General features: G+C 39.6%; 1 protein-coding gene across 2 annotated transcripts in view; it reads left to right on the top strand.

Moving 5' to 3' along the window:
• Positions 1-275: 275 nt before the first annotated feature.
• The window catches only part of gabrb2a (gamma-aminobutyric acid type A receptor subunit beta2a), a 171,636-nt gene continuing 159,239 nt past the window's right edge, over positions 276-12,672 (top strand). Inside the window, exons 1-3 of one of the 2 annotated variants that reach the window (XM_062045873.1) lie at positions 276-518; positions 635-735; positions 943-1,010. In XM_062045873.1, coding sequence (XP_061901857.1) covers positions 301-518; positions 635-735; positions 943-1,010 — 387 coding nt within the window. In that variant the 5' untranslated portion in view covers positions 276-300. The remainder of the gene's footprint in view (positions 519-634; positions 736-942; positions 1,011-12,672) is intronic. The other variant, XM_062045872.1, reaches the window with a different exon arrangement.

Genomic DNA, 12,672 nt, shown 5'->3' on the forward strand with positions numbered 1-12,672 from the left:
TACAAATTACACAATCTGCCAACTTCACTGGTTTTGGGTTTTGTATAATACTGTAATTTGTACAGAAATGTACAAAACTTACTATTGTGAGCATGTTGAAGATGGAGGACTGTCTCATTGTAAAAGGACAGTGGGTTGCAGAAATGGGACAGGATCTGAGCAAAAACTGTTAGATTCTGCAGGTTTGACATCATGTGTGTTGTTCTGCCTCGTTGTGGACAAAAACCAAAATCCGACTGAAAGTGGTGGCGTCCACTCGTGGCTGCCATACATCTTCCTCCTCTGCAATGGAAGGTGTTCATGCACCATCAGCCGTCTCCGCGCTTTGATCTCGGGGACAGGCAGTGCGCATGCGCAGCTCATTGGCTCCTCTGCACCGTCTCCGGCAAGTTGGATGTGCGCGCTCCTCACTCGCATCCCGAAACCGCCTCAAAAACTGTTGAGATGGGGAGGATCAGGAAAAACCACTTTGGGATTTTGACTTTCTCCCTACTGGCGACTTTTGTCGGGACTCAAAGGTAAAGTGTTTTTTTTTTAAATCCACGCTCGGCATCATAACCTTCATTAAAAAAAAAAAAAAAATGACACCATCTTTTATGTCTTTTTTTTTTTTTCTTTTTTTTTTTTTTCTTAGCGTCAAAGATCTGAAAGACCCCAGCAACATGCCTCTGGTCAAAGAAACGGTGGACCGGCTGATGAAAGGATACGATATTCGATTGAGGCCCGATTTTGGAGGTATATAACCAAAAAAAAAAAAAAAAAAAAAAGAATCTGCTTTTTTTTTTTTTTTTTTTTTTTTTACGTGTGTGTTTTTTTTTAGTCGCGATTAGACGATGATCGATCCCGCTGTCGCGCGGGTGTTGAAAAAAATGATGCGTCACGAAGATGTTATATTGATATGAAGTATTGTTCTCCTCCTAATGGCCGCCTGTCTCTTTGCAGGTGCACCCGTGGCCGTGGGCATGAACATAGACATATCCAGCATAGACATGGTGTCTGAAGTCAACATGGTAGGCGCATGCTTCTCCAAATATCTTATTGTAGATGCATGTATCGTCGTGGTGGAGGAGATGCGTGCGATTCTCAGCCCCGCATTTGCAGCCCTGCTCTTGTGTCTGCATTTGAATTCAAAACACACACTCAGTGGCGCACTCGGACGCACGGGCACGACTGTGGGCGTGCACGTGGGAGTGCACGCGTGTGAGCGTGCTCCCGTAATGACATTTTGGTGACACGCACCCCTTCCTCTCTTCCGCGTGGATCCGGGTGTTCGACGGAATTGTTTTTGGGGCGCCGCGTTATCATTTTGTATGTTCCGGGGAGACAGCGTCCTCTACAGTAGACATTTGAATTTAGTCTATTCGTTTGCGGTTTTAAGGATCGACTGCAAAAAAAAAGCTAGTCAAAGATCATCTGTATCGCAGGCACTCTTGTGTTTTGAAGGATCTTCTGCAAAAAAAGCTAGTCAAAGATCATCTGTATTGCAGGCGCTTGTTTGTAAGGATATTCTGCCAAAAAAGCTAGTCAAAGATCTTCTGTATTGCAGGCACTCTTGTGTTTTTAAGGAGCTTCTGCAAAATAGCTAGTCAAAGATCATCTGTATTGCAGGCACTCTTGTGTTTTTAAGGATCTTCCGCAAATAAAGCTAGTTAAAGATCATCTGCATTGCAGGCACTCTTGTGTTTTTAAGGAGCTTCTGCAAAATAGCTAGTCAAAGATCATCTGTATTGCAGGCACTCTTGTGTTTTTAAGGATCTTCCCCAAAAAAAGCTAGTTAAAGATCATCTGTATTGCAGGCACTCTTGTGTTTTTAATGATCTTCTGAAAAAAAAGGTAGTCAAAGATAATCTGTATTGCAGGCACTCTTGTCTTTTGAAGGATCTTCTGCAAAAAAGCTAGTCAAAGATCATCTGTATCATCTACTTGTTAATTTATTGTTAATATCTGCTTACTTTCTGCTGTAACACGGTTCCATCTGCATTCTTACACTTTCCTATGCACTTATTTGTTGGTGTCGTTTAAAGCTGGCTTAGCTTAGCTATTAGCGTGCCTGCTCCTGGCATTCTCTTCGTGTATATGTTTAGCCCCGTCCTAAAGTGATAATAATACTTGATAACAATACTTAATCCGCCCTGAAATCGGTAGGTTGTGAGTTCAAACCCTGGCCGAGTCATACCAAAGACAATAAAAATGGGACCCAATCCAATCCAATCCAATCCACTTTATTTATATAGCACATTTAAACAGCAAAATGTTTCCAAAGTGCTGCACAACAATATTAAAAACAATATTAAAACATATATTAATGTTGTTGCCCTAGGGTAAACTGGGTAGAACACATGGCACTCTGACAAAGTTTAACCTATTGTTACTATAACAATCTACGTTTTCCTATTTCCTGGTTGGCCTGCGATTATTTTTAGCACTGCTGCCCCCTAGCTGTAGGCGTGTGTATTGTTTAGGTATGAGTGAAGATCAATCAATCATCAATCAATGTTTATTTATATAGCCCTATGCTAATACCGGGGCCCTGTCCACACCGGAATGCTTGTGTTTTGCTTTTTTTTTAACCCAATGTCGGAATCAATAAATAGTAGGTGGGTTGAAAAAAAATAGATTTACGTCCGATTTGCGATTCTTATTTATTCCGGTTTTAAATTGATTCATAGTCTTGAAAAACATTACTTTTTTGGGGGGGATTATCAATTAAGAAAAAGTGTTTTAGCCGAGATGAACTTTTGTAACCTGTCTACTGTTTTGAAAAGGTTGATATTATCATTTTTATAATAAATTGTGAGAATCAGTTTCATCGAGAATTGATTCTGAATCAAATCATCACCCCTAGAATCGGAATCGAATCAAATTGTGAAAGCCAGACTGAAGCTGATCGTTCGGTGAAAACAAATTGACATACCGTATTTCCTTGAATAGCCGCCGGGGCGCTAATTAATTTAAAACCTCTTCTCACTTCTGCGCTTACCAAAAGCATGCGGGATGGGCAAGCATGCGCTAATTATTTTAAAACCTCTTCTCACTCCGGCGCTTACCTTATCATGAAAAGCACATTTAATAAAAAAAACGTTATTATGGTCTTACCTTTACTTATAAATGATGTCCATGTGCAGCTGCTTCTGATCAAAGGCAGTCTTCCTTATGTTTCTTCAGTTTTAAAAGTCTCTGGAGATCTTCCTTTAATAATTACCTCCTGCTTCGATTGAAAGTCCAGTTTAGAAAACTGTTTTATTTTAGATATGTAATCCTCCATGGTAAAAGTGCAAGCAAACGATTGCTGCTTACGCTTGCTGCTTGTTGTCTTCTTCTGCAGCACCGGTCTTCTGCAGTACTGGTAGTCGCAAGAAGGATCACTAGCGCCCTCTACCACCAGGAGGCGAGAGTCATTTAATGACTCATATTTGACCCGGCGGAAGTGCCAAGCATGCGCTAATTATTTTGCGAAATGAGTTTGACCCGGCTGTAATTCTAGGCAGGCGAATACTATATTCCCGGCGGCAATTCAAGGAAATACGGTACACTTTAAAAAATACCACTTTTTCACATAATTTAACAGTATTTTTTTACAGTAAAGTAATATATTTAAACTTTACTGTCGGTGTAATATTACAACACATGGTTACGATAGCAATTAACTTTTCACAGTAAGTTACTGTAAATGTTACTGTTAGAGTAATGCAATTATTAGCCCTAAATTTACAATGAAAATGTTTACAGTGTACTCTGGAAAGAGCAGGCTACCCAAAACAAGAATTCAAGAAACTTTATTGTAATAGCAGCACACGAGACACATGAGATGGAACCAAATCTAGTACCCGATGTCCCAGATTTAGCCCGATTAGTACCACAACAACAATAGTATGTACAAAGTAATTTAAATAAAATATAATATAGAGTAGTCTAAATAGCACACGTTAATAGGAATACATTATTTATGGAATAGAATAAAAATAAAATAAGTTATGATCCAGTAGTGCAGGTGTTCTTAACCTTTTTGACCACGGGGCCCAACTTTTCCCTTACAGAAGGGCCCAGGGCCCACTCAAATATTATCAAGGAATTTTGGTCATCTTACTCTTGATTTTAATGGTATTTAATAATTACATCTAACTTACTTACAGTTTAACTGGATAAACCTTGTCAAATGATATGAAAACATGTGTTAATCACAGGGATTATTATCAAGGCTTAGGTCAGACTGATTAAAAAAAATAGCTACTATTTAAATATACAGCAAAAGAAGGAACTCATAAAAATTTATAAAAAATATGTGCACAAAATTACGCAGTGCTAAAATAAAAAAAATGTCTAGCTAAATTAATAATAAATAACACTATATTTGATTCTTAAATAAACTGTAAAGAAGATTTATGTGCAAACGACAATACAGCTTCACCACTTCAGTCATATTTTTTTGCGCTTTTTGCTTGTTATTGTTATTACTGCCACAAGTGTTGGAAAAGTATATTACAACAGACACAGATATTTTCTCGGTGGCCATCTCGGAGGCGCTTGCGGCCCCAAATGGGCCCCTGCTCTATGGTGAAGAAGCACTTTGTAACTTAAATGTTGACGTGAAGATAGACACGGAGTCTCTCCTCCAGGATAGAGCTATCACTTTTGTATTCCGAAGTCTGAATTTATTGCCTCTTCTCTAGAGAGGGATAACCCGGTCCACATACGAATGTCCAACTGAGGCTCCTTAATTTATTGAATTGAATTGAAGTATTTATTTCAAACCTGCACAGTACAACAAAACATTTTATTTTTTTTTACATTTTTTTTTTACATTTTGGCAGAGACATTTATGCAAGGCTTGAAAAGGGGTTGGATGAAGCAGATGCTTATAATATCCCAACCCCTCTCACTCATTCCACATTTAACATAAACAATATAATACAAGAACAATACTATACAAACAAAAACAAGAAAAGCTCCTGTACACTAACAATACAATAGTACCACTGTTACTTTCAGACAAGACAAGACGAGACAAAACAAACACGCACACGCGCGCACGCGCGCGCACACACGCACACACACACACACACACACACACACACACACACACACACACACACACACACACACACACACACACACACACACACACACACACACACACACACACACACACACACACACACACACACACACACACACACACACACACACACACACACACACACACACACACACACAGCCCGCGAGTTTTGAATGAATGGCGCTTGATAGCGTCATACTTGCCAACCCTCTCATTTTTCCCGGGAGACTCCCGAATATCAGGGCGTGGTGACACTGCATTTGGCGCCCTCTACAGTCTGCCCTAACAGTGTACCTGCTCGACCACACGTAGATTGCAATTTCAGCTTGCTCACGTAAGTGACAGCAAGGCGTACTAACTCAGCAGCCACACATCTTACACTGACGGTACCAATACCCAGAATCCCATGCAGCCCTAACTCTTCCGCTCAACCAACGCACGGAGAGGGGGGTGGGGGGGTGGGGGGTTGATGTGTGGGGGGATTTGGTGGTAGCGGGGGTGTATAATGTAGACCGGAAGAGTTAGGGCTGCATGGGATTCTGGGTAATGGTTGTGTTGTGTTTATGCTGTGTTACGGTGGGATGTTCTCCAGAAATGTGTTTTTCATTCTTTTTTGGTGTGGGTTCACAGTGTGGCGCATATTTGTAACGTAACAATGTTAAAGTTGTTTGATACAGCTACCGTCAGTGTAAGCTGTGTGGCTGATGAGTAAGTATGCTTTGCTGTCTCCTGTGTGTGCAAGTAATAACAACATGCAACATGTGGCTGGACTGGCACGCTGTATGTAAATGCTATAGAGGACAATTACTGCAGTGCAATTAGGGCACACCCTTTATTTAGTAATTAGAGTGTAAATAGGATTAATTTTTCCCTGGGAGTAATCTATGAGAGACACTGAGATCCATAAGTCTCCTGGGAAAATCGGGGGGTTGGCATGTATGTAGCTGAGCCGCATCAGAGTGGTGAAGGAGCCGCATGCGGCTCCGGAGCCGCGGGTTGCCGACCCCTGTCTTAGACTGTACCTATGGTGAGCATCCCTATCCTGGAATAGGTTCTGTATATTGGATGGTAGAGAGTTTTGGGATGCCCTAAACATAATTTGAGCAGTTTTAAATTTGATGACATCGTGCAGTTTAAGTTGCTTTAACTCCACGAATAGTGGATTTGAATGATGTCTGTAGTGAACATTGGACACAATCCTAATGGCCTTTTTCTGCAGAGTGACTAAAGGCTGTAGATGGGATCTATAACAATTTCCCCAGACTTCAACACAATAATTTAAATACGACATAATAAATGAATGGTACAATAACAGCAGAGCATTGGTGTTCAATAAATGACATGATCTCCTCATCATTCCAACACATTTAGCAACCTTTAACCTCAAGTAACTTATATGAGGCTTCCATGATATATTTTCATCTATTACCACTCCTAAGAATGCATTTTGTTGAACATAATCTATTGGTGTATCATCAATAACAATCCTGATGGGTATATTACTTTTTCGATTGCTAAAGAGCATGATTTTGGTCTTCTTTACATTCAGAGACAATTTGTTGGTATTAAACCAAGTTTTTAACTTGATCATCTCCTCAGTTACAGAGGCCAGAAGTTGCTTCATGTCGTCACCTGCACATGTAATGGTTGTATCGTCAGCAAAGAGGATGAACTCCAGCAGTGTTGATACTTTACATATTTCATTGATATACATTATAAATAGTGTGGGTCCTAGTATGGACCCCTGGGGGACTCCACAGGTTATGTTCATGAGTGTAGATTGATGTTGGTCGATCTGAATAATCTGCTGTCTCTCATTCAAGTAGCTCTTCAGCTATTTCCCTGCCACTCCCCTTATGCCATAGTTTTCCAGTTTATTTACCAAAATCTGGTGGTCAATGGTAGCGAAAGCCTTTTGCAGGTCAATAAAAATTCCTATAACAAATGTATTCTTCTCGATATCATTAGTAATGTTTTCTATTAAATCACTTAAAGCTAATGAAGTCGACCTATTTGGACGGAACCCATATTGACAATCAGATAATAATTTGTGCTTTTCAATGAAGCCACGAAGTCTATTATCAAATAATTTTTCCAATATTTTTGACAACCGTGGCAGTTATGGGCTCAACCATTATTTACTTAAACCTTGTGGTTAGCTTTCTCCAAGGTGAATATAAACATTCACCTTATGTAGAACATATAATGAGTTAATTCATTCACTTCAGTTCCCATGTGGACAAGTCCAACTTTCATGGCTTACAATTTGGGAAGCACAAAACAACTAGATGAGGCAATTTCCTGAAGGAATTGCGTGTGAATGCTCCAATGCTGAAGTTGAACTGAAATCCTGGATTTAAAAAAAAAACGTTGAAGTAGAGCACACAATTCCTGAACAGACTGAATATTTTGAAGTTGGAACAGTTTAAAACAGATGAAAATTGCGGGAGTTGTAGAACTTTGAAGAAGGTCCCATTGATTTCAATGGAAATTTCCAAATATTTGGGAATTGGTGTTGGAATTTTTCAAATCGGCTGAGAAATGTTGAATCAGTAACATGTTGAATCGCGAAATGGTATTACGGAAATCCTGGAATTTACGGAAAACCGGGAATTTTTCCAGTCCTAATAAAGAGGAATGTTTTGACGGTGAAACGGTTTAGATGCATTGTAAAAATGTGGAAGTAGTAGTCGCCAGAAAAAAGGGTGGAAATAGGGCTTTGGCAAACCAGGAATTCTGGAAAACAGTTACCGTATTTTTTGGACTGTAAGTCGCACCGACCGAAAATGCATAATAAAGAAGGAAAAAAACATATATAAGTTGCACTGGAGTATAAGTCGCATTTTTTGGGGAAATGTATTTGATAAAAGCCAACACCAAGAATAGACATTTGAAAGGCAATTTAAAATAAATAAAGAATAGTGAACAACAGGCTGAATAAGTGTACGTTATATGAGGCATAAATAACCAACTGGTATGTTAACGTAACATATTATGGTAAGAGTCATTCAAATAACTATAACATATAGAACATGCTATACGTTTACCAAACAATCTGTCACTCCTAATCGCTAAATACCATGAAATCTTATACGTCTAGTCTCTTACGTGAATGAGCTAAATCATATTATTGGATATTTTACGGTCATGTGTTAATAATTTCACACGTAAGTCGCTCCTGAGTATAAGTCGCACCCCCGGCCAAACTATTAAAAAAACTGCGACTTATAGTCCGAAAAATACGGTAGTTTGAATTAGGGATGTCCCGATCCAGGTTTTTGCACTTCCGATCCGATACCGATATTGTTTTTGCACTTCCGATCCGATACCGATACTGACCGATACCGATACTGACTGATACTGGCCTATCCGAGCATGTATTCAAGTTTAAAGTTATTTAAAGTTAAAGTTAAAGTACCAATGATTGTCACACACACACTCAGTGTGGTGAAATTTGTCCTCTGCATTTGACCCATCCCCTTGATCACCCCCTGGGAGGTGAGGGGAGCAGTGGGCAGCAGCGGTGCCGCGCCCGGGAATCATTTTTGGTGATTTAACCCCCAACTCCAACCCTTGATGCTGAGTGCCAAGCAGGGAGGTAATGGGTCCCATTTTTATAGTCTTTGGTATGACTCGGCCGGGGTTTGAACTCACAACCTACCGATCTCAGGGCGGACACTCTAACCACTAGGCCACTGAGTATTTAGCCTACTTAGTTGTCAGAATCATGTTGAAAAAGGTTTTAGTACTCTTGATAACAACTGGCCAGCTGAATTAGGGGAGTTTGAATAATACACAATAATTGGTTAGAAGAAACTGACCTGTTTATTCAAGGATAAACACAAAATAGACAAAATTATACATGACCAACAGAAATGGCATCATTGGACTAGGGCTGGCCTTTTTTTAATATTGCGATACACGATATATATCTCGATATTTTGCCTTAGCCTTGAATGAACACTTGATGCATATAATCACAGCAATATGATGATTCTATGTGTTTTGATTGATTGATTGATTGAGACTTTTATTAGTAGGTTGCACAGTGAAGTACATATTCCGTACCATTGACCACTAAATGGTAACACCCGAATAAGTTTTTCAACTTGTTTAAGTCGGGGTCCACTTAAATTGATTCATGATACAGATATATACTATCATATATACTATCATCATAATACAGTCATCACACAAGATAATCACATTGAATTATTGACATTATTTATAATCCGGGGTGTGGAGGGGGGCGCCGGATGTAAGTGTCAAAAGAGTTTGATATGAGAATGAATCTAAAGTTAAAATATAGGGTAGAAATGCACCCATTTGCAGGAAATGTAGTCTTGATTTTAAATTTTTTTTTTCAAGGCTTGCATGTCTACATTAAAACATTCTTCTTCATACTGCATTAATATATGCTACTTTTAAACTTTCATGGAGAGAAGGAAATCACAACTAAAAAAAATCACACATTTTTTCATGCGGTGTTGATGTGGAAATTTTTGCCTCGGCATTTCGATGGTGTGGGCGTGTGGCACCGAATGGAGATAAAGCGTCTCGACAGACGTTACAATATTTGAACAATGATGACGAAAACTGTTTTCTCTGTCGTGTCCGTGTGTCGAAAATTGTTATGCGCTCATTTTTTTATTTGATTTTGTGCGTGGCATATAATTGCTGTGCGCAGAGGACGCTTGAGCAGCGCGCAATTGCACAGGCGCGCACCTTAGAGGGAACGTTGCTCGCACGGCTGCGCTAGCGTCACAGCTAACGTTAGCCATGCTGCTACCTCTCCGCTCGGGGAGGGCGTATACGTATGTGACGTATGACGTGACAGTACGTGACGTGTGTAAGAAGGTGCGCTTGCTGTCTGTGAGAGGGAAACACAGAAAAGAGTGAGAAGAGCCTGTCGTGTAATGCCAGCAGCGAAAAGCAACTGCGTGAGAATCCACAGACCTGTGGATGTGTTGAAGGTGTGCTGGGAAATGCGGAACGGAAGTTAGGGAGCAGCAGTAAAGTGGAATGTATTATTTAAATCGGTGCGTTGGAAAACACGGACCGGAGTTTTTAAAAAAAAAACTGGATCTGGATCGGCATTTTCCCTTGCCTTGCCGACACGCATTTTTTGGCAAATATCGGCGGCCGATCCGATCCAAATATCGGATCGGGACATCCCTAGTTTGAATTTCCAGGATGGTGGAATGTGTTTAAGGTGGAATGGTTTGAATTCATCCATGGTCCGGTGGCCATGGATGAAGTGCTTGCTGTCCAGAGTCAGGACCCCGGGTGGACCGCTAGCCTGTGCATCGGTTGGGGACATCTCTGAGCTGCTGACCCGTCTCCGCTCGGGACGCTTTCCTGCTGGCCCCACTATGGACTGGACTCTCGCTGATGTGTTGGATCCACTGTGGACTGGACTTTCACAATATTATGTCAGACCCACTCGACATCCATTGCTTTCGGTCTCCCCTAGGGGTGAGTTTTTCCTTGCCCGTATGTGGGCTCTGTACCGAGGATGTCGTTGTGGCTTGCGCAGCCCTTTGAGACACTTGTGATTTAGGGCTATATAAATAAACATTGATTGATTGATTGATTGAATGGGTTGAAAAATGTGGAAATGGTGAAAGTTTCAAAAATGGCCAATTCATTTTGAATGGAAAAAATGTCCCGGAAAACCCGGATTTCTGGGAAATCTGGGAATTTTTGAAATTTTGTTAAGGGAAAGCCCGCGATTCCCGAATAGGCTGAACAGTTTCAAGTTGGAACGGTTTGAATCGGGTGAAAAAATCTGGACAAGAAGAAGAAGAAGTTGAAGAAGTTCAATAAATAGATGAATTTTGGTGTAGAATACCATATTTCTGAATGCTTTGGAGCAGGGGTCACCAACGCGGCGCCCGCGGGCACCAGGTAGCCCGTAAGGACCAGATGAGTAGCCCGCTGGCCTGTTCTAAAAATAGCTCAAATAGCAGCACTTACCAGTGAGCTGCCTCTATTTTTTAAATGTTATTTATTTACTAGCAAGCTGGTCTCGCTTTGCTCGACATTTTTAATTCTAAGAGAGACAAAACTCAAATAGAATTCTAAAATCCAAGAAAATATTTTAAAGACTTGGTCTTCACTTGTTTAAATAAATGCATACATGTTTTTACTTTGCTTCTTATAACTTTCAGAAAGACAATTTTAGAGAAAAAAATACAACCTTAAAAATGATTTTAGGATTTTTAAACACATATACTTTTTTACCTTTTAAATTCCTTCCTCTTCTTTCCTGACAATTTAAATCAATGTTCAAGTATTTTATTCATTTTTTTATTGTAAAGAATAATTTAAAAAATTTAATTTAATTCTTCATTTTAGCTTCTGTTTTTTCGACGAAGAATATTTGTGAAATATTTCTTCAAACTTATTATGATTAAAATTCAAAAAAAGTATTCTGGCAAATCTAGAAAATCTGTAGAATCAAATTTAAATCTGATTTCAAAGTCTTTTGAATTTCTTTTAAAATTTTTGTTCTGGAAAATCTAGAAGAAATAATGATTTGTCTTTGTTAGAAATATAGCTTGGTCCAATTTGTTATATATTCTAACAAAGTGCAGATTGGATTTTAACCTATTTAAAACATGTCATCAAAATTCTAAAATTTATCTTAGTCAGGAAAAATTACTAATGATGTTCCATAAATTATTATTTTTATTTTTTCATAAAGATTCGAATTAGCTATTTTTTCTCTTCTTTTTTTCGGTTGAATTTTGAATTTTAAAGAGTCGAAATTGAAGAAAAACTATGTTTAAAAATTTGATTGTCATTTTTTTTCGTTTTTTCTCCTCTTTTAAATCATTCAATTAAGTGTAAATATCATTCATTATTAATAATAACATAGAGTTAAAGGTAAATTGAGCAAATTGGCTATTTCTGGCAATTTATTTAAGTGTGTATCAAACTGGTAGCCCTCCGCATTAATCAGTACCCAAGAAGTAGCTCTTGCTTTCAAAAAGGTTGGTGACCCCTGCTTTGGAGCATTCACACAATCATTTTTTTTTAAGGACGTGAAAGTTAGCCCATGCAAGCTGATGGACAATATGCTAACTCCAAACACCCGAGATGATCGGCTAGTGATGTTTTGTGAACGTCGCCTGCGTGCGTCTTCTGCAGAGTGGCTGTTATAAAAGCCCTCTCCTCTCTAAATATATCCCAGCTTGTGTTTGCAGAAGGAGTCTCTCCCATGGCCCAACACAGGAGAATTGTTATATAACGCCATGAAAATAGTACGTTATTGCTCCTCGCGAGTTTTTTTTTCTCCTCTTTTCTGAAAGTGGTCGTGTTTTCAATTATTCATGGAGCCATTTTGAACCCCCCCTAAAAGAAAGAAGTGTGTTTGCCGGGTTTTGATTTGTGCTGCTGAAGGCTGTTTAGTTTACGTCACGGAGCAGGACAACTGAATGGTCCGAGATGAGGATAAAGCGTTACTTTGGTGGCGGAGGATGCAGGCAGCCGCGGCGGAAGTGCCTCGGGGGGTTCCGGGGGAGATTTCCTCCATCCTGCCCAGCATTTTGACTGGATGTGTGGCTGTGACTCTGGGCTCAGCAGCCATGTAGTCCACCTCTGCCTTGCTCCAA

Source organism: Entelurus aequoreus, linkage group LG04 (assembly GCF_033978785.1).
Source record: "Entelurus aequoreus isolate RoL-2023_Sb linkage group LG04, RoL_Eaeq_v1.1, whole genome shotgun sequence".
In the NCBI taxonomy this organism is placed as follows: Eukaryota; Metazoa; Chordata; class Actinopteri; order Syngnathiformes; family Syngnathidae; genus Entelurus; species Entelurus aequoreus.